At 35.1% G+C, this 24044-nt stretch overlaps 1 protein-coding gene across 1 annotated transcript in view; it reads left to right on the plus strand.

Annotated features, from left to right (window-relative positions):
• Ptp36E (protein tyrosine phosphatase 36E) overlaps positions 1 to 24044 on the plus strand; it is a gene marked incomplete at its 5' end in the record, with an annotated part of 274732 nt that overhangs the window by 177068 nt on the left and 73620 nt on the right. The window contains 2 exons of the mRNA XM_089099875.1: positions 1631 to 1762; positions 11428 to 11553. Coding sequence (XP_088956001.1) covers positions 1631 to 1762; positions 11428 to 11553 — 258 coding nt within the window. The remainder of the gene's footprint in view (positions 1 to 1630; positions 1763 to 11427; positions 11554 to 24044) is intronic.

Raw genomic sequence — 24044 nt, forward strand, 5'->3', positions numbered from 1 at the left:
AATTTTCAAAGCGGTAAATTTTTTTAACCGTCCTGAACGAAAAAGGCAAAAAAAGGGTTTGTTCCTCACAGTCACTCACATTTCACTAAAAAGGCACTAGAAATTCATATTTCTGTTGAAAAAAACCCCTCTGCCTCTATTCTAAATTCAATTGAAGCAGTCTCAACGTGTGAAAGAATGATGATAATATTATTTAACAAACCGAAGTTCTGTAGTTGTGTACATTCCGATGACACTACTACTACTGCTAACAGCACTGTTGCAGCAAGCCGCTTTAAGCCAACACAGCTGTGCACACTCCTTCTCTACCGCAGTATATCCAAAGCTTCATTCTTTACCTCATCTAAACAAGTTTAATTTTTTTTAAATCCTTTCTTATGACCTTTTCCTATGCCCTCTCGGGGTGACCTAATTTTCATTAGGTCCCAGATGGATGGCTAAAAGGAAGAATCTTTGGCAATCTGCCATCCTGCATCCGTAAAATTTGTCCTAACTTTCTTTCATTGTAGCCCTAGAAAGTGGCATAGTACCACATTTTAGGGACGAAACATGTTATGGCAGAGGAAACTTGTATTTGAAAACGTAATTATATTTGAAAACGTAACTTGATACGTAATTATATTTGAAAACGTAACTTGTATTTGAAAACGTAATTTGAAAACGTAAGACACAAAATTTTTTTTTAATCATCCTGGATGAAAAAGGCAAGAGTAGTTCCACCCAATCACTTCCAACTCATAAAAAAAAACTGTAGAAACCGATATTTTCGTTGGAGAGATCCCTCTGCCTCTATTCTAAGGTTGATTGGAGCAACCTCAACGAGTGAATGAAATAAAAAAAAAACTTTTTCAACTGAAAGTAAGGAGCAACGTCAAAACTTAAAAAAAAGAAAAAATTATTAATTATATGAGGGGGGCTTCCCCCTTCTCAATACCCCGCTTCTTACGCTAAAGCTTTCCTGAGCTTAAAAAAAGATCATTATTCTAATTAAATCAGCTTATTAGCGTAACCCTGGTTTTTCAGGGGTCATTCTTAAAGAATCAGCACAAAACGTTAAACTTTAGCGTAAAGAGCGAGGTATTGAGAAGGGGGCAGCCCCTTTCATATACTTAATGATTTCATTTTAATCTTTGACGGCGCTCTTTACTTTCAGTTGAAAAAACCTTGTTTTTTGTATTTAATTTCTGATCGTTTTTAAATTATGCGTGAAAATCCGGCTCCCCCTCCATAGAAAATTCTTTCTTCCCACGGAGAACCCCTCTGTGGAAAGTTTTTCCCACGTAAAATTCTTGATCCCCCCCCCCCCACCAGCAAAATTTCTTCCAAACTTTTTAAACTGTGGAAAAAAAAAACACTCCGGACCATGGTTAATCTACATTTTAGATCTCTACTTTCTTTAATTATAATGATACCCAACTACTCATCTTTACTTATAATACTACACAATTAAGTGAAGCCATCCACATCACTACATTATCAATCATCCACTTAATGACATATGACTGAAAAGGTGTCATATAGTTTTTTTATCCACTTATAGTTTTTAAACTTTCTATTGGTTGTTATTGTTCTTTCTATTGATAGGTTGTTATTGATCTGTTTTTTTTTATTTGTCTCTTTGTTAATATAGGGATACTCTCGTCCAAAAGAATATATTGTGACAGAGTGGCCACTGCCTCATACGACAGGTGATTTCTGGTCAATGGTTTATGATTTTGAATGCAGTTCAGTTGTTGTCCTGACAAATCCAGCACCATCTCAGGTAAGAAATTTGCATTAATCAGATCACAATTATTCATCGAAATTTCTAACTTTTTTTCCAAATTCAAGATTTTTATTTAACACAAAATAAACAAACACAAATATTTCAGTAAAGCCAGCATGGAGGTGAGCTCGAAAAGAAGGCTAAAAAGATAAACCAAAAACATTATAACATATAGAAGGAGAGGGACAAATGAAGCTATCCAAGCATAGTAAATTCCAAATATAATACTAAAAAAATCGTCAAGTAAAATCACCCCGTCATCAATGGTTAATAATATATTTTACTAATTTTGTCTTTAAAAGTGAACGGCTATTAATATTTTTAAATTTAGTATTCTATTTCTTCCTATTAGCTATAAAATGGATTTGGTATCTTATTGAAAATTTTTCTCTTTCACGTTTAACCGAGGGGATTCTATACGCTCCAAAACGAGCTGACGAAGAAGCGAGAGAGCGGAAGGGGGTAACAAGAATATGTGATTCATAAAAATGACTCGCTGGAGACTAAATATCATAATTTCAGAGCGATAATTGCAAACCCTTAAGTTGACTAAGGTTTAATATATGAAGAAATAAAAATAAAGTTTTTATTTCAGAAAGACTTAAAACTTTTGAAGTCGTGTAGGACGATAAAAGAAAAGGCCAAGGATTCTTATAGTTTTATTTTGCAATATCTGAAGGGGTTTAAAATGATTAGGAAATATATTTAGGTAAATAATGGGGCAATATCTTAGGTATGGTTCTATTTAAAAATGATAAAGAATATTAATAATTGAAAATGGAAAAACTCGCTTTAATCGATGTAAACATAATCTTGTTATTAGGCCAAGTATGGGATTAGCTTGAATAATTCAGCCTTAAAAGCTGAATAATTTAAGAATACTGATAGCCTAGGTGATAGTGGACCCATATAATTGATTCAAGTTTTATATATATATATATATATATATATATATATATATATATATATATATATATATATATATATATATATATATACAGGGATACTCTGTCATAACTAGGACATAGCAAGAATGTGCTAGACATGTTATCCCAGCTATCAATATACCAGTTTTCCCAGTACTCCCACCAGGGAGTACCACCAGGGAGTAACGTTTTTGGATTTATTCGCTTTTCTCGAAGATAGCGCTAGTAAACTTATAAATCTTAACTTCTTCTAAACTTTCATGAATACACTATCACCTGAAATCAGTATGAATATCTTACCTTCAGGTGTTCAGGAATGGCCAAGTATTGAAAATTCTCAAAAGAATTACAAAACAACCGTAAAAACTTGCTTTTTCAAATTTGTTGAAAAACTTTCAGTCATCTTGACCAAACCTCACTCATGTAGGCCATTAGATTGCACTTCTTTATTTGCATTTTAAGATTTTTTACAGGACATTAAGACACTAAAAAGTTGAATGTCCCAGATATAGAGGTGCACCAGATATAGCCGGTCTCTCCTGCTGTTGAAGAAGTGTAAGGAGGATATCCATCCTTTAAATTTTGAAGACTTCCAGTGTTCTAAGTATCCTAATAAAATACAAATTCCAGTAAATGAATTCAGATTTTTTTGGCATGGATGATGAGTAACTAAATTGAAATTGATGGAAATCCATTAGAAATTCCAGAAATGATAATATTATTTTGGATCCTAGACATGATCTGAGACCAAATTTATAGGGAAAAAACAGATTTATTGCAAATATAAAACAAACATTCTCATAAAAGAGCCATCAGTAAGGATATTTTACGTAAATGGATAAATTTGATTTTATCCAGAACGATGATGATGGTTTGTATGTTCTATTTCTTCTCTACGAATATTCTCTATTATTGCTCAAAGAATGTGAAGAATTCCTGTCAGTTAACTGCTTTTAAGTTAGGTTTGTTTAGGATCAGTTTGCGTGGCCCACCACGCTAAATAAACGGAAACTCACTTAAAAGCAGTTACCTCAATGTAACCTAGCTTAAAAATAAGTTATTCTGCCATCTATAACTGTAGTAACATAAATGGCAGCACTTGAGATAGTAAAGTAAATGTTGCCAACTATGAAAGTAAATGAATACATGGCAACAGTTAGACGTAACGGAACTCACCTGATGTTACAAAAACTCACCTGATATTATCAAATATTAGTCAGTTCTTTTTTCTTTATCAAAAAAATGTGAAAGGGGTTTTTTCTTAGCCAAATCAAAAGGTGATACTTCCTTTTTTGTAATGATAGCTTATGTAACTACGTAACAATAGTCATTTTTTTTCTTTTCCAAGGTAATGGAATGTCATCAAGAAAAAAAATTCTGTTCATGTGTCTCAGACTTTGGTAAATAAAAAATACTGAGTTTTCACTACCATTCCATAAAATAGCTCATATTGATCTCACTTGACATGACAGGTTTCTCCTTTTGCATTTAGTAAGGACTATTTTGGGGTTTGTATCAAGTGTTTTGTATTTTGTAAGAACTATTTTGTTGTTTGTAAGAATTTTTTTAATTTTGTATAGGGTGTTTTTGGATTTTGTTAGAGGGCCCTGTTTCATTATATAACAAATCATTCTGTGACTGAGGATTCTCTACTGCACAGTCAACTCTTGAAATTAGTCAACTATTCAACGATTTATTTCCCAAAGTAGCAAGAATTCATGAGATTTTTGTTTGTCCATATCGTTCGTTTCAAACTGAAACTCTCCCTTCTCATTACAAGCATAATAACATTGCGGTAAAGTCTTGTTCATGTGTCTTTTTAACTTTTGAAAATTCCATTAATCTGTCTCAGACTCTGGTAAAAACCCCGTGAAAATTCACGTTCATACACTAACGAAGTATTTTCTTTTCACCATTTAAATAAGTAATTGTTCTCTGCATCTTATGAAACATATTGTTGGATTATTGAAATATAAAACTCATAGATAATATGGACTGATGCATCTTATGAAACATGTTTTTAGACAATTTATATGTACGAAACCCACAGATAATATTGGTTTTCTACAACACGTGAAACATGTTCAATTTAAATTTAAAACAGCAATTAAAAATTCAGTTCATGAGTCTCTTACTTTTGAAAATCTCATATGTCTCTAACTCTTAATAAATTCCTGTTTATTTCTGTCGCTGACTATTGCAAAAGAAATTCTAATCTCACGTTTCTGAGTTTGGAAAAAAATACAGTTCACTTATCCCAGACTCTGTTAAAACCCAATGAAAATACCCAGAGGCATTGTTATTTAACATTTAGACTATTTTGAACACAATTATTATCGGCAAATTTTGACCGGGTATCTTTTGGGGGAGGGAAGCTACGGGCGTAGAAGGGGCACTTGCTGCCTCCTAATCACTTAACACTTCAAAAAGGTACTAGATCTTTCAATTTCTAATCAAATAAATCCGGTCAAAGTTTCTGCTCCCAACCCTTTCATATGAAGTTGTTCTCGGAAAAAATAATAAATTAAAGCCTTATAGCTCCTTACTATAGGCAGCGGAAAAACGTTGCTTCTGGAAAAGTAGTAGGTTGATAATAGATACAGACGGCGTTTGAAGGTTAATTAATAAAAAAAAGCTTTCCAAAAAGATGTTTTTCAAAGAAAAGTAAAGGCGATTTTAAACTTAAGATCAGCAGAAACAAATACCTGTGAAAATTCAAACTCGAAACGACCAGAAATTACTATTAAAGGATGAATGAAACCCAAAACGAACAGAAATTAAATAAACAATCATAGCAAAAAACACACAACAAGTAATAATATAAATTAATAAATAAATCTTAAAGTGAGTAACGATTAAATTGAACATTCAAATCAATGTTAAAACGAAAAAAAAAAAATTTTACTATTGAAGTATAAATGAAACTCGAAACGAACAGAAGTTAGACAAACAATCAATACAAACGAACATACAGTAGATACTAATGTTAATGAATAAATAAACCTTATAATGAGTGAAATCTAAATTGAATATGCAAATTAAGCTTGAAACGAAAAAAAAACCCTAAAAAGAAGAGGTTGGGTATCGCCTCCTTCTCTCAGTGTGAAAGTCTAAAACCTACTGAGTCATGGCGCTTTACTGGAAACCAATTGTATTATAATATTTTCTTTTTGCTTAATATTGAGAATGAACATTAAAATTATAGTAAAATGTTGAACTGATGATCTTTCAGCAATTAATATAATTATACATTAAATATTCAGTTTAATTTATTAGTTCTTTCTAAAATTGTTCAAGACTTCTAAAATTGTCCCCTTCCTTAACTGTAAAAACCTGAAGACTACTGCATCATTGGCGTTTCACTGAAAACGAATTATATTCCTAATATTTTCTTTTCCAGTTCTTACAGCATCGAAAATGAAAATAAAATTACAGTGAAATAAAATCTTGAACTGATGGATCTTTTAACTTTAATATCATTATGTATCAAATTTTCATTTTGATTTTGTTTATACTTTCCAAGAATGTTCAAGACACATATATTTTTCAGTAAAGCGCTATGACGCAGTAGGTTTTAAACTTTTACAGTGAGAGAAGGAAGCAATACCCAAACTCTTGTTTGTAGTGATCTGTTTTTGTTTCAAGCTTGATTTGCATATTCAATTTAAATTTCACTCGTTTTAAAATTTATTTATTCGTTTTCATTAGTATCTTTTGTATGATTGTTTGCATTCATTCTTTATTTAATTTCTGTTCGTTTTGAGTTTCATTTATACTTGAATAGCAAAATATTTTTCTTTCGTTTTAAGCTTGATTTGCATATTCAATTTAAGCATTGCTCGCTTTAAAATTTAAGTATTGATTTATATTATTACTTGTTGTATGTTTTTTTGTACTTCCAAAATAACCATATTTTCCCCCAGGGCATAACTTACAACGCCTGCCCTAGGGCCCTTGGGAAAGTGTCGACCCCGGAGTTTTCGTCATCTGGTCTTTGAACTATTTTTAAAAAAATGGCTATCCCAAAGTTCTTATCGGAAGGATTTGAGGAAAAAGAGTTTGGAGGGGGGCTAGGTTTCCTCCATTCTTTTTTAAACTTAAAAATTGAACTAGAACTTTCAATTTCCAATCAAATGAGCACTCTTTGAAGTTTATACAAGCATCCCTTCTATAAGAACCATATATACCCCCAGGACATAACTTGCAAAGCCTGACCCCGGGCCCTAGCGAGTTGTGTTGACACCGGAGTTTTTGTCATATGATCTTTGAACTATTTTTTAACAAAATAGCTAATCTCAAAGTGTTATCGGATGCATTTGGGAAAAAAGGGCGTAGGGAGGGGGCTGGTTACCCTCCGATATCTTTTGATGCCTAAAAAGTGAACTGGAACTGTCAATTTCCAATCGATTGGGCCATCTCTGAAGTTTATACTAGGATTCCTTCTATAAGAACCATATATGCCCCCAGGGCATAACTTATAACCCTTGCCCTGAAGATTTTGGGGGGAGTGTCCTGCTGAAGGATATAATTTTCAGAACTTTCAACTACGTTGAGCAAAATGGCTATCTCAAAATTTTGATTGGATGTGTTTGGGGAAAAGGTGGGCGTGAGAGGGGGGTTAGTTGCCCTCCTCTCACTTTCGACTATTAAGAAGGGCACTAGCCCTTTGAATTTCCAATCGAATCAGTCCGTTTTGAAGTTCCTACGACAAAGCTTTCTATAAGAAACTCATAAGACCCCAGGGCATAACTTACAATTCTTGCCATGAGGGCTGTGGAAAGAGTGTATTCCTCGATAACGTAATTTCTATCTGGAAATCAACTACGAAAAACAAAATGGCTATCTCAAAATTCTGACTGGATGTGTTTGGGGAAATGGTGGGCGTGGAAGGGGTGTTAGTTGCCTTCCAATCACTTTTGCCCCTTAAAATGGACACTAAAACTCTCAATTTTCAATCGAATGATCCCCTTTTGAAATTTATACGACGACTCCTTCCATATGAAGTGCCTCTGGGAAAAAAAATAATAATAAATCATAGGCAGCGCAGTAGCAATGCCTAAGTAAAGAACGATGTTGGCGCAATATATTATTTATTATTTTTTTTCCTATACACTAGGGCACTTCGTATCGAAGGAGTTGTCGTAGAAACTTCAAAAGGGCTCATTCGATTGGAAATTGGAATGGCTAGTGTCCTTTATAATAGTTGAAAGTGATTGGAAGGCAACTAATACCCCTTCTAAGCTCACCATTTCTCCAAACACATCCAATCAATATTTTGAGATAGCCATTTTATTCAGCGTAGTTGATTTCCAGATCATTTCCAGAGCAAGTGATTTAAGTTATGCCCTGGGGGCATATAAAATTTTTTTAAAAGGCATTGTTGTAGACACTTCAAAAAAGGTTTATTCGATTGGAAATTGAAAGGGCTAGTGCCGTTTTTAATAATCGAAAGTGATTGTAGCGCAACTAACCCCCTCTCACGCCCACCGTTTCCCCCAACACATCCAAGCAAAATTTTGAGATATCTATTTTTTTCACATAGTTGGAAATTCTGGAAATTAGGTCTTTGAGGATAACAACCCCCCCCCAAAGTGCTCATGGCGAGGGTTGTAACTTATACCCGGGGGGCATGTACGGTTTTTATGGAAAGCGTTGTCGTAGAAACTTCAAAAGGGACTCATTTGATTGGAAATTGAAATGGCTAGTGCCCTTTTTAATAGTTGAAAGTGATTGGAGGGCAACTAACACACCTTTCACGGCCAAAATTTCCCTAAGCACATCCAGTCAAAACTTTGAGATAGCCATTTTGTTCAAAGTAGTTGAAAGGTCCGGAAATTATATCTTTGAGCTGGACACTCCCCCCACAGTCTTCAGGGAAAGGGTTGTAAGTTGTGTCCTGGGGGCAGATTAGGTTTTTATTGTAAGCGTTGTCGTTAAAAACGGAAAAAGGGCTCATTTGACCGGAAATTCAAAGGGCTAGTGCCCTTTCTAATAGTTGAAAGTAATTGGAAGGCAACTAACCCCAAAAATGTTTGGGGGATTTCGTATCGATTTTTTTTTACATACCAGGGCATTTTGTATCGAAGGGGCTCACTCGAAAGGGGCTCATTCAAATGGAAACTGGAATGGCTAGTGCTCTTTTTAATTGGCGAAAGTGATTGGAAGGCAACTAACACCCCTTCCACGCCCAGCATTTCCCCAAACACATCCAATTAAAATTTTGAAATAGCCATTTTGTTCAGTGTAGTTGATTTCCAAATAGAAATTATGTTTTTGAGGAGGACATTCCCCCCCACGGCCCTCACTGATAGTGTTGTAAGTTATGCCCTGGGAGCATGTAAGTTTTTTTTAGAAAGCGTTGTCGTAGAAATTTCAAAAAGTGATCATTTGATTGGAAATTGAAATGGCTAGTGCCCTTTTTAATAGTCGAAAGTGATTGGAAGGCAACTAAAACCCCTTCCACGCCCACCATTTATCCAAACACACCCAATCAAAATTTTGAGATAGACATATTGTTCAAAGCATTTGATAGGTCGAGAAATTGTATCTTCGAGGATGACATTCCCCCTACAGCCCTCAGTGCAAGGGCTGTAAGCTATGCCCTTGGGGCATATAAGGTTCTTATTAAAAGCTTTGTCATAGAAACTTCAAAAAGGGCTCATTCGATTGGCAATTGAAAGGGCTAGTGCCCTTTTGAATAGTCGAAAATGATTGGAGGGCAAGTAACCCCCCTCTCACGCCCACCATTTCCCCAAGCACATCCAATCAAAATTTTGAGATCAACGTATCTCAATGTCTGGAAATTATGTCCTTGAGGATGATAATCCCCCCAATGCCCCCAGGGTTTTCAGTTTTACCCTCGGGGTATATAATTTTTTATAAAAAGCGCTTTCATAGAAACTTCAAAAAGGGCTCATTCAGTTGGAATCTGAAAGGGCTAGTGCCCTTTTTAATATTCGAAAGTGATTGGAGGGCCACTGACCCCCCTTTCACGCCGACCTTTTCCCCGAACACACCCAATTAAAATTTTTAGATAGCCATTTTTTTCAACGTAATTAAAAGTTTTACAAATTAGGTCTTTGGGGATGATAACCTCCTCAGAGCCCTCAGGGCAAGGGTTGTAAGTTATGCCCTGGGGGCATATATGGTTTTTATAGATAGCGATGTTGTAGAAACTTCAAAAATGGCTCATTCGATTGGAAATTGTAAGGGATATTGCCGTTTTTAATAGTCGAAAGCGATTGAAAGGACATTTTATAGTAAAGAGCGATGTGGGTACAATATATTATTATTATTTTTTTTTTATTTAGACCAGGGCACTTCGTATCGAAAGAGTTGTTTTAGAAACTTCGAAAAAGGTTCATTCGATTGAAAATAGAAAGGGCTAGTGCCCTTTTTAATAGTTGAAAGTGATTAGAGGGCAACTAATTCCCCTCCCACGCCCACCCTCCAATTTGCCCACTATGTTAAAAAACTAAATGTTGCCTTAAGATTAAATCAAAATGCACTGTGTTAATGCTAATTCCCAATGAGGCATCTCAGCAGTATCCCAAGAACGAGTAAGGGTATAACCGAGTCAAACTCAAAACGAGCAGAAATTAACATGAGTAGAGCTCAAAACCACTATGCCTTCCCAAGGCCAGAACATAATTTACAATTTACTGAAAAAAAATACAAATGAATGTGCATTGTCAGTGTAATATACATATACTGATATTTATCAATTAAAATGCTAATATTATTTGATTTATTAAAGTTATAAAAGAAAAACATTTATATTTTTTCAGTAAAGTGCAAATTATGTTCTGGCCTTGGGACGGCATAGGGGTTTTGAGCCCTACTCATGTTAATTTCTGCTCGTTTTTAACCGAGTTTGACTCGGTTATTTATTGTAATTTCTTTTCGTTTTGGGTTTCACTTATTTATCAATGCTGATTTGTGATAGTTTCACGCTTGTTAGATTATTTGATTTTATTTTGCTCATTTTCGGTTTAATGAAATTCTTTACTTTTCTTTGAAAAACTTATTTTGTGGAAAAAGGGTTTTTTAATTAATAATAATAAAACATTGGAGCCGTATGGCCTTTACTATAGGCAACGCTATGGCATTGCCTCTGACAACGCTATAGCGTCGCCTCTGATATAATACAATTACGATGATTGAGTTTAAAGCCAGCATTCCTCGTACACTGACTGAAAGCGGGCCATTGAAATGACTTCAACGGGATCAAACCGTGGATGACCAAGACAGAGCCTTGCACTGAAAAAAAGTCTGTCCGCGTAACAAAGCCTGTTATTGGCTTTCAGAGAAGCACTTGACATTGGCTCCTGACAATAGAAGCTAGAAATGTTTCAAGAAGTAGATATGAAACACAACAGAAAATGGAATAAAACAAATAAATAAATATATAAGTATCAATACAAAACATAATTTGTGAATGCAAGAAATTTTTGATTACTTGAAATGTGTTGAATATTTTGAACTATATCTTAGCCGACAGTTAAATTAAAATTTTTGAGTACCAATGCCCAACAAACTGGACAGACTTCTTTCTGCTCTGCGCTAAATTATCTGAAATTAAAATATCATTAAAGAGCTTAGCATCGTTTTGTTTAGGAAAACTTATTTAGAACACAAAAAGGCTTGTTTTTTGCAATACGGAACAAAAAAAAAAAAAAAAAGAAAAAAAAGGGTTTTTGCACTCGCCTCTTAATGCTGATATATCTTCTGTTTTAGAATTCCCCATCCTTTTGGCCAGAATCCCGAAAATCAGTAAAATACGGACCAGTTTTCACAATTGATCATGTGTCACACAATCATTATCCCAACATTAAGAGCTGGATATTTAGGATTAACAAAAAGGTAAACAATATATTTTGCTTGTTTTTCCTTGGTGTTTTTAGACGCCATCTCTCTGTCTGATCTATTTTGGGTTTCGATGCCTCAGGTTTTTTTACTTTTTTTAGTCACTTAGCTGCACTTTTTGTCCACTGTTTCCATTTTTCTAAATTTATGGTATTCAAATTCATTCTTTTATGAACTTTTTTTTACTCTATTGTTCAAAAATTTTGTAGCATGAAAGCAAAAATTTTTAAAGTATTTTTTTATGTACCAGGGATGGAATTAACCCTCTCGCGGGCGAATTTCAAAATCTTTCGGAATCACATTTTGAAAACACTTTTTACAGAACAATGAATAGCGAAGATTTCAGATATTTATTCAGAAAAGACATAAAACTGAAAAACTGTCAGTTTTGGAAGTATCCTCATATGTGGACGCTGCCTATTATGGACGCGTTTGAAAACATTTGAAGGGTTCAGGGCAAACAGAAGTTTGATATTCTAAACGTGTTTTACGTTTACAGGTCTGCTCATGGCACCTCGATACGTTTTTCTTTTTGGTTTTCGAGGGCCAATGTCCTTTCATTCCATCCAACCTGACCTCTGTTGATACTAACTGGGTTACAATCAGCTGGAGGTTGGTTAAGGCGAAGTGTCCTCAAGAAGCACCAGCGCTTGCGAGAGGGTTAATCTGTTTTATTCGCCTTATTTATGTTTTCCAGTAATTTTTTATTATAATTTTTCAGAGCTACTCGGTCAAAGGTGAAAAATCGAACGTAAGTTCGCCTGTCCAAAATAAAACTAATCCATTTTTTTATTTATTTAACTTTACAACTTTTATTTTCAATTACCAAAAGCGGATTTGGACTTAACTTTTTTTTTATAATTTTCATACCCAAAAATTTGAGATGTGTTTAGATCACACAGATATGATTAGTATTTAACTTCATGCACCATTTTTGCAAGTTTTTCTTAGAAAAAATAGCCATAAGAAACAAATAAACTGAATTCTTTCTATCCTCAGACACGTTGACTTTTGTAGTTCAAAAACTATTTGATTTAAAATTTTATCAAAATTAACAAGTAAATATGAAAAATATAGAAAATTATTGAAAAATGATGAGAATCTGAAGACTAAAGGTGGCTTATCTCCCTTCCCCCTCACATGTCTAAACAGATGTTAAGACTCTCAGTCTTCTCCAGTATCACCGACCCCGTCTCAAAATAGTAGGTAAATGAGATAAATATAGAAAACTATTAAAAAATGATGAAAATCTGGAAATTAAACGGGGTATACCTCCCCCCCCACATGCATAAACAGCTGTTCAGCCTCTTAGCCCTCTTCAGTGGCATCGATCATGTCTTAACAATGCTCCAGCATGTTTTAATTCAACAAATTGTACCCTCATCAACTATTTTAGAATCTAAATGTCAAATTTTTGTATAGCCCTACTTTGAACCCTTTAAAATAAAACTCACTACTGACACCAACTTCGCGATTTTCACCTAAAAAGTATCAGCATTGCTATGCAAACTGGATGAGGCTGTGGAAGTTTTGATCGGGGAAGAATGAACTTGGGTCTCCTATTCTAATGTTAGATTTTGGGTAGCCAATATAAGTTTGTAATGACCAGTTGATTCGCAATTGTTTGTAGGCCTAGCCCTGGTGACTAAAATAAAAAACAAACAAGTTCTTTCAACTGAAACTAAGGAGCAACGTTAAAACTTAAGACTAACAGAAATTATTGCGTATATGAAGGGGGTTGCCCCCTCCTCAACATTTCGCTATTTACGCTAAGGTTTTTAGTACTTTTGAAAAAAGCTTCTTACTGTTCTAATTAAACGACCGTTGTGTTTCAGGAGTCATTCTTAAAGAATTGGGAAAAAATTCAAACTTTAGCGCAAAGAGAGAGGGGTTGAAGACGAGGCAACCCTTTAATATAAGTAATATTCTGCTCGTTTTATGTTTTAATGTTGCTCCTTACTATCAGTTGATAAAACTTAATTGTTTATTTAATTCCTAATCATTTTTTAAATACTCCCAGGATATCTGTCCCAATTTCCACGGAGAAATCTCCCTCGACACGGAAATATCCTCTGGACAATTCAATTCACGTGAAAATTTACCCCGGACAATTCCCTTCAAAAACTCAACGCGTAAAGTTGAGACGAAAAAGAGAAAGCAAAACATATAAAAAGGATTTTGTATAGGAATTCTGGAAAGTTCCCCCAGTGTATAACTTTTCCCTGACAAGTTCACCCCTGGAAACTTTCCTCACCGTGGAAAATGCCCCCGTGGAGAACCTCCAGCAGAAAATTCGTTCTCACCCGAAAATGAATACATACTTCCCAATAACAAATACTATGCGTAAACAATAGGCAAATTTTATAACTTGAAGATATTTCCCTTTGGGGCTGTGGGTGAGGGGGTCATTTTATATTCAAAGGCATAGTTATTGGATTCTTAAACTATAATGAACAAAACAGCTATCTCAAAACTTTGATGGGACGATTTTGGAAAAAAAGGGGCGAGGAGGGGGCCTAGTTGTTTTTTAATCCTTTTGGTCGGTTAAAAAGGACCCTAGAACTTTTAATTTCAGTTCGAATTAGCCCTCTTACGATGTTTTAGGACCAATGGGTCGATACGATCACCCCTGGAAAAAAAAATAGCAAATAAACACGCATCCGTGAACTTTCTTCTGGCAAAAATATAAATTCCTAATTTTTGCAGATAGGAGCTTGACACCTCTACAGTAGGGTTCTCTGATATGCTGAATCTGATGGTGTGATTTTGGATTCTATTACTTTTAGGGGTGTTTCCCCCTTTTTTGAAATTCAGGTAAATTTTTTCAGTCTCGTAGCCTTTGTTGGGCAAAACTAAAATTAATGAAACTTATATATTTGAAGTCAGCATAATAACCCGATTTTTTTTTATATACCTATGGGTATCAAATTCAATTTTCTAGACTTTCGGTTACTATTGAGCCGGATCGCTCCTTGCCTACAGTTTATTGCCACGAACTGTTTGATGATGGATAATCGTATAAATCTAATAACTTACTATTTGTACTTGTTGCACTTTCAAGCCGCATCTAGATTCATCATGGCTTCCAGTAGATGACGAAATGTCTCCTTCCATGGGTTCCGCTCGAGGGTGGCAGGCTCCACCATTTCCAGCCACTGGCGTTCCCAGCGACGGCCATATTCTTGGAATCCTCCGATTGGCTCCAGATCAGACTTAACCGTTGCTAGCCACGTCTTCTTTTGGCCTCTTGCTCTCTTCTTCCATGCAGGTAGTGGTAGACATTTGAGGCATTTTTTGCTTATATGGTCATCTGGTCTGCGCATTGTGTGACCAAACCATCTCAGTCTCCTATGCTTAACAATGTCAGAGACAAGTGGGCGATCCCCACATCTTCTCCATACTTCTTCATTCGAGATTCTGTCTGAGAGGCGGATACCCAGGATATAGCGCAGTCATTTGTGGTTGAATATATTCAAGCTCAACGCTTCGGCTGCTTTAAGTGACCACGTTTCACATCCATAGAGGAGGACAGAGAGAACCATAGCTTCATACACTCGGAGCTTTGTGCATGGCGATATTTCGCTCCGCTTCCAGAGATACTTTCGTAATTGAAAGAAGACACTCCAGGCTGACGATATGCGGCTCTGGATTTCTTCTGAAGATTCACCAGCAGGGTTTACCATCGATCCGAGGTATTTGAGCGACTGGACGTCCTCAATCCGATTACCATTTAGGGTCACAGGGGTTTCATCCATCCTATCTGTTCGCATGGATTTAGTTTTTGGTAGGCTTATTTGGAGACCAGTCGAAAGTGCCTTGACTGCCACGTCATTTATCATAGCCTGGGCTTCTGCAACGGATTCAGCAAGCATGTCCACATCGTCAAACATCGCGCTCTCTGTTTGATGAATTTTGCTGTCTGTCATGAAAATGGGATAATTTCCTCGTGAAAATACATCTGTGTGGGCTCAGTGCACATGCGTCTATAGGAGAAGGGCTCCAGATTCTCTTTCCCTTTCCTATATGGCCAAAAATGAGTGAAATCAAAAAATTGCTCAATACTTGAAGAAATAGTCCTTACAACCCCTACCTACAGAAAAGCCTTCCCCTGACTTCTCCCCATGATGAATTTTAATAGGTGCACTTCACTCGGTGTTATATGAAATAGACTAGATCTGCTTGTGGTATGCGAGGGCTTTCAATTTTTTTTTTGCTTAATTCAAAAAATGGCTTCATTTTTTAGTCACCTAGCTGCGCTTTCCATGTCCAGTGTTTCCATTTTTCAAAATTTATGGTATTTAAATTCACTCTCTTATGGATCTTGAAATAGTAACACAATTTTGCGTAAATGTAACTGACCGCATAGATGACAATAATAGTTGAACCAAAATACAACTTTTATAACATATTGTATCTCCAAGTGAACGAAAAATTAAAATAAGAAATTCTTCCAGCTGGAAATACTAAAAAATATGAAGACTACGCACATTGTAGGTCTAATAGGAGATAAAATAGCACTTTTAAAAATTCTTATTTTAGCCTTTGTATTTTTCTTTAAATTAAAACTTTTGATTTTAAAAATCTTTTAGTTCAAATAATCGAGTCAGTTGAAAAATAAACAAGGGTCACTACCGTGATGAGCCAGCTTTTGATCCCTTAAAGTTATTCTCAACCTCCAATTTTGTTTTTATTAAAGTATATAGTTAAATTGGTCAATATTAATTAACTATGTAGTTGATCCATTTGTCTCCTAAAAATCAAACTACGATTCAAATTGCAGCCATACTGGACGCCAGGAAGTGGGTGAAATATCAGTTTTAGGGTTCAATCCCCCCAGGTGAACTTGAAAAAAAGTATTTAAAAAACTAAATTTTACCTTCATTAGAATTTATCAACTATTTTTTCAGATAGGTGGCATATATGGTGACTGTATAATTTCTATGTGAGAGCCCCATCTTCTTTTTGTGAAGTAGCTATTAGAAGAAAAAAACATAGTTTAGATATATAAAATAAAAACATGGCTTCAAAAATTATAGCATAATACAAATTAGACTAAATAAGAAGTTTCACTAATAAGAAAATTAAAAAAATAATGACTTACAAAGGCATTTATGTGAGTTGAGAATCTGTTTCAGAAATCTTTGAAATCTAGTTTTTCAGACAAATGCTAATGAAAACGAAAGTTTTTATGTGTTTTCCTCAGGCTAAAAATTCGTAACTAAATGCAATTTTTTTTAAATCTATATGATAAATCTTCCTACATAGAAAACTAATTTTGACTAGGATATCGTTGAGAATCTATTGTTACTGTTTTTGTTGAGTATGATAAAGGGGAAAGAAATGAATTCTGTGCTCTGAAAAAGGAAACATTTTTCATGCTTATGCATTGATTCAAACCACACCATTTGTTTTTATTCATTCATTTTCTATTTTAAAGTAGAAAGATGAGGCAACGAAACTTTAGATGAGATAACTTTTGTATGTTAAACTTTTATAAACCGATTACTGCTTAACTTATTAATACATTGCATTGAGAATAATTTTTGGAAATGAGTAGTATTGTAGTAATAGTACTGGGGGTGTCCTATCCCACCATTCCTGTGGGTGCCATATCCCACCATTCCTGTGAGTGCCCTATTCCACCATACAACAACAGACATAACCAACCATATATCAACAAACAAAACCAACCATATATTGAAATATAAAACCATACAACACAAGATACATAACCATGTATCAACACACAAAACCAACCATATATTAACAAATAAAACCAACCATACAACAAGACAACACCAACATTATAATAACATACATAACCAATCATACATAAATACACAACACCATCCCTACAATAATATCCATACATTCATTTAAATAAACATCAATACTCGTACAATAAACATCTATAATTCCACACCATACAAATAGACACCATACAATACACATAAGCATCCATTCATCATTTCAAGCGGGCCTATTGCACACGTGATCATTGATATAAAAGTTTGACGGTGAGTTAATATCTCAGTTCCACATTGACATTTGAATAGTTTAAACTGTTTCAAGTTGGAAAAAATCAAATATTTTGAAGATGAGCGGTTTTAAACTATTGCATATTGAATGAGCTGACAGTGATGCTAGGAAGACTAGAGATCTTGATGCAGCAGTTGAAATTGGAAAGGATTACCAACTAATATTTGGGTGGGATGAGATATTTGGTAGATATGTCTTATTTTTGACTAAATTTAAGTTGGATGAACAATAAGGTTTCGCCGCAAAAATGAATATAAAACATATATCGAGAGTACAACATGCGTTGAATTCTATTATGAAGCACATTGAGGACGATGGATTGACTCACCTAACGCGAAGAGAGAGAAAATATATTCTTTTATTACATTTTTGTCAATTAAAATGTTTTTATAATGATTTGTTTTGGTTAGATACTCTAGCTGATCGTTGACTCCACTCTCTATGATGGGGCAACTAATAAGCGTTGGGAGTTTAAATAAAGCAGAAACTAGCAATTGTTTGTTTTGTCTTGAGATGGAAGTGGTAGTATCAAAAAAAAAAATCATTGGATTTGAGAAACAGAAGATCTTACGGACTCTTGTAAAAATGGAAAAGTTTTTTAATCTGAAAGTTGAATTTCCGATGGTAACTGTACGAAAGGAAATATTCTCTGAAAAAATGCTTGAAATTGTCATAGAAGACTATTCTCCGTCTTTGGACTACTGTATGATGTTTTTGTGTTGTGGATCGGATGCATTTACTCAATTTATTGATATCTTATTTGAAACAAAACAGATTGACATTATGGTATTAGTTTTAAACACTACCTAGAAAATCATTTAAGACGACCATTTTGTAAGTCAACAAGAATAAGTTTTTGTGACGTCACTGGATTAATCCTCCTACTAGAAGACATTCTTTTTATTGATTGTGAATCGGGTTCTTTTTGGCAGTGAGATGGACAACATCGAAAAATGTTCTAAACATGTTCACTATGTTTACATGCATTGGGCAGCTGTTCACATGTGAGAAGTGTACTACAGTTGACGATTATAATGAAAAGTGTAGATTATGCAATCTGTGTACATTGCATAGAGGATATGCCATACAAATTGAGGATTGTATTTCATGTCTTGAAGAGACTTGTGACTCTCATCCTAAAGGCTATCTATGCTCCAATTGTCATTATGAAAAGTGTGATCAATGGGAAAATACTTACCCTGGCATGATTGTAAAAAATTCTAAATGTGATTTCAGTTTATTTCTAAGATATTGGTATCGTCGTGGATTTAAATAGTTTTGGGAAGAACAAACGTGTATACGCTTTAATTGCATGAATAATAAAAGAGTCTGGTTCTTGCGTCATCGCTATGAAGATACCGGCCACTATGATTATAAATCTACTGATTTTTATTTAGCTGTTACAGAAAGTGATTCTTCATATGAGAATATTGAGGGCGACATTACTTCAAATAGTCAGATAGAGACACATGCAATTTATAATATGAATCGTAATAGTATCATTAACTTTACGAACAGATTTAATAAAAATAAGATACATTAAACTGTGGAAAATGTGACCCTGACTTTGTACGCCAGGATCAATACAAGTTGAATCCCAATTATCTGCCACCATCATTCGCTGTCGACGATGACGACCTAAATGACCATGAAGAAGAAATCTAACATGAAAAAATCTAACCAATGAAGACAAAAAACTTTTTTGTAGTAAATATATATTTTATTAATAAACAGAATTACATACATTATGAAAATACTTTATTCCTAGGACACTGAAATCAATATTATACAGGTCTGAGAGGATATTTTCTACTAGAAAGTCATTCAAACAAGGATTGTCTACATAAATGTTGAGAAGTTCATTGTAAGTACAGTCACGACATCGAAAAACAAAATATAATAGTGCATGAAAACCACAGCTTTTGGTAGATAAGTCTCGTACTCGTATCCGATTTTGAATAATTGTTTTCCCAGTTCTTTCAAGGTAGTTTTTGATTTGAGGTGTGTAGAATGCATATGGTAGAAGAAGACGATCAAAAAATTCTATATTCTTCGCTGTTTGAAAGATGCATAACCAATGACCCGTCTGCATAGTCGATAAACTACTATTAACAATTATAATGGTATTGTTAGCAGTATGAATATATTCAAGGAAATCCGAGGATATTCAATAGGATTTGTACTTGGACATATATTGATCCATGTTAAATACATCAATTATTTGATTGGTGTTCATGGTACCAAGTCTAATAGAACACTACCGTCGGGGACGATTCCCCAATATGTTTTAAATTGATTGAGGGAGACTAATGTTATGCTCTCCGTCAATGGTTTCTTCAAGGTACACTCTAAACGTACTGTACCCATTCGGACAATACTCGTATCTTGAGTACCAAACAAGTCCAATACAAGGATACCATGACTTTTTGCGAACAGTGTATCGGCTATACCATTTTCATATAGTTCAGAATCTCAATCTAGGGATTGCATTGTCAATTAATAAGGGTCCTCTAGGATTTATCAAAGGATAAATTGTAGAGAAAGGTTCCATTTACTTTACATACAATAGAAGAAAGTCCATACAATTCAACATTCATGTGGAAAACTTGTCCACGATCCTATGGCACTGGCACTTTTTACAAAAAGCCAAAGCAAGTTTCGAAAGAGTTTCACCATTCATAAATGAAGAGTCGGTGTATGTACTTAAACCAGTGGAAATATGACATTGATTGGTGATTGTGTGAGGATCGAGCCGTTTGATAAAATTTCCAGAGGCTCTTAATTTTCAATTGCCAATGCAACGGAACTCATAACCTGTTGTTTCGTACATAAAGTATAGCCAAGGTGAGGTTGACACTGACATCGAGTGCTGCATCGAGTGATTTTCTCAAGATTAAATTGGACGGAGCGAGTTGTAACTTTATATCAATTTTAACATTAGGGGCATTCATTGAGATATATTAAATATTTCATGATTGAATCTACCAACTAAATGATACTCCTTGCAAACTGCCCAAATGAGTTCACCATCAGTATCAACATTTGATTTATAGTCACAGCCCATTAGCAGACCTCTCAATTTCTTATAGGACATTGGCGTCATCAGCATAAATTGTATGTAGCTTGCATGGTTTGATAGATTATTGCTAGTGCTCACCGATGTTCCACTTATGTAGACACATATTTGTTAAAACAAATTGTGTAGTATTCCATTTTCATAGGATAATCCATCGGCGGCGGAGGGAGCTAGATTGTCAGACTTTTTCATCACCACAACTTTTAAATCGATAAAAGTGGATGATAAATCCATAAAGTAGTCTTCATTGGAATAAATTTGAAAATGTATGTTTTGAGAGAGGGGTTGTTGTGGATAGAATTTTTCATAGTATCCATGTTTTCCACTAATATATACACTTTCTGCATTGAAAAGATTTAGAGATGTGGTGACAGTGGGATGTGATTCTTGTGGGGTAGATATGCCATTTCAGCCTAGAAAAAGAAATCCTTTTTCGATCTAAAAATTATTCTTCTTGGTTTCCTTTTTCTTCATCTTTGACAAGAGTGATGTCTTTCGCTTCTGAACTGAGTAGAGACTGATAAGTGATGAGATTTTTCTTGACCTTTTTAAACATTTTCCCCTTTGTCGTGATTTCAATCGCTCGCCAAGGGATCATGCGCTGGACCTGAGATGTTTGTGAAACACTTTCCTTAAAATCTTTGTCAGGCCTCCAATCGTATAGTTTAGAAGATGCAACACCTCGCTTTTTACGCTGAAATTTTTTAAGTACTTTTGAAAAAAGCTTCTTATTGTTCCAGTTAAATGGCCCTTGCGTTTTAGGAGTCGTTTCTTAAAGAACTGGGACAAAAATCAAACTTTAGCGTAAGTAGAGAGGTGTTGAGGAGGAAGCAAACCCTTTCATATATGTAATAATTTCTGTTCGTTTTAAGTTTTAATGTTGCTCCTTACTTTCAGTGGAAATAACTTGTTCTTAGGAAGTCTGGCCCTACCTCCATGGAGAAAAACCCTCCCCATAGATAAATCCTCTAGACAATTCAATCCCAGTAAAGATTTACCCAGGAAATTATCCTTAACAACTCCACGTGTAAAACTGAGACGGAAAAGAGAAAACAAGAAATATAAAAGTAATTCTGTATAGGAATTCTGACAAATTCCCTCAGTGTATAATTGCCTTGGACAAGTTCACCCCCTGGAAACTTCCCTCCCAATGGAAAGTTCCCCCGTGAAAAAATTCCCAGTAGAAACTTCATCTTCCCACCCTAAAATGTATGCATGCTTCCCAACAACAAACACTATGCGTAAACAATGGGCATTTTTTTTATAACTTAAAGACCTTTACCCTGGGGCCTTGTGGGGGGGGGGGCGTTCTTAAAATTATTAAACTACAATTCCAAGTAGTTTTAACAGACTCTATGTCTATACTTGTACTGAGGAATTTTCTAGCTGCCTTACTTCTAAGTCAGTATTGTTTACCACATGGGTCGGCAACCTTTTGTTGTAAAAGGGCCAAAAGTTTACTTTGGTATATTACGCCGGCCACACTTAGGTCACATTCTCATTACATTCTAGTCTAGCATTGTAGGTATACTACAAAAAGTAGAGTATAACTACAATATTTATATAAAAATATTTTAGGTTTAAAAATAAGACGCTTAATGTTTTTTTTAACTACATTAATTGTAGTTAATACAATCAATGACATTTTTGTTGTTGCATTTGAATTGCAAGTTTTTTTTAACATAAGCTTGTATTTTTGTAGTAGAGACGTGAAATATTGCATCTCAAATATATGTCCGATAACCGAGAACAGTTTTTGTTTTTTCTATAATTCAGAATTGAAAAATTTTGCTCACAAATATATGTACTACCAAACGTAGTAATTAATTGCTCAGCGAACCTTTTTAATTCCTTGTAGTTTTCAGTAGGCAAACTTCTCTAGGATTCTACCAAGTGGGTTTTTTCCTTTAAAGCTATTTTAAGTGTGGTATCACGGCAAATCTATCATTTTGACTTGCAAATCACTTGGTACATTACTGATATCCACTGCGAAGGGGTTTTCGAAAATATCCATCTTACGTGAGATCTTTGTGAAATCAGGAACCCCGTTTTCAAACTCAGTTTGAGCTTGTATTAATGCACTTTTCATTTTATTGTTTTGCCAAACAAAATTTATACAAGTTTCTTCTACTGCTTTCTTGCAATTTGGAAAATGGTCGATGTGAATATATCCTTGAAGTGATGAACATATTTCAAGAATAGATCTTGACTGATCCAACCCGATGGCGAGACTCTACCTGCTGAGGTTGCCGGAGCACCAGTTAGCCTGTGAGGTGGACGATTTTTCCTTGGAAATATAAATTAAGGTGGTAAATACTGACTGCTTGCAGAAACAGTCCCGACCATGGCTACAAAGACAGCTCTCTCTGATGATGTTGCCTTGCACAATATCATTTGACCCCTCTCCTAAACACTTTAGAAGGAACATGAACTGGGGTCACAAAATTTTTGTCAGAGTTGTATATGTCACTTGCACTAGAAGGAAACTTTTGTAGAACTGACTTCAGGTTTGAGAAGAACTGTTCAATGTTGACTCTGTCAAAGCTCGTTGCATGACCCAAGCTTGTGGGTTCAGGCTTGCGTCGTAACAGTTGTGAATTTTAAGCTGAAAAACTTGGCAGCCAGTCTATTCCTGTTTTTTTGGTATTGCTCCAGTTTATAGGGATTGTCTTGTTGTTTGCTATACCTAAGTAGTTGATGCAGTCAAAATCGTATGCACTGGAAATTGTAGTTACAATTAGTTGGGGTCGCAGTCCCAATCAGTCATATTCATAAGTATTTGCAGTTGCAAGCAGTCACAAATTCAAACAGTTAAAAGCAGTCACAGTTTGAAAAAGTCACCATAGCAGTAGTACTAATTGCATATGTAGTAGTTGTAGCAGTCCTAAAAGGTTCAATTTATTGTTTTCAGCTATTTTTCAAAAATTGTTCATATGTCCTTTTGACAACCTGCATGCATAGAGTACATATTGATTTGATTCAATATATTTGGCAATATCTCTTAACAGTTTTACCTTAAGGTCCTTAGCTATCCCCTATATATTGCAGTTAGGCTGTTTCAACATCCATATCAAGGAGGCACACTTGTGCCTCTATAAAGAGGCGACCCACCACAATGTTAAGCGATTTCCAGTCCTAGCGGTCGCAGAGAGACAGCGGTGATCGCATTTTGTAGCCCAAGCTGCAACTAAGAAACGTGCAAAATTTCACCCCTCCTCCGACTTTATCTTCATGGGTAAAAAGGGGCCGGAAGTTTCAACCCTCCGACCACAGCCCCCCTTTAACGTTGTCCGATTGGGCTGAAATTTAGAGGTTAAGCATTTCTAGGGCCCGGAAGCTTATCCTCGAAATTTCAGCTCAATCCGATCACTCC

This window comes from Artemia sp. Qi Xiang Cuo, chromosome 14 (genome assembly GCF_049724085.1).
Source record: "Artemia sp. Qi Xiang Cuo chromosome 14, ASM4972408v1, whole genome shotgun sequence".
Classification (NCBI taxonomy): Eukaryota; Metazoa; Arthropoda; class Branchiopoda; order Anostraca; family Artemiidae; genus Artemia; species Artemia sp. Qi Xiang Cuo.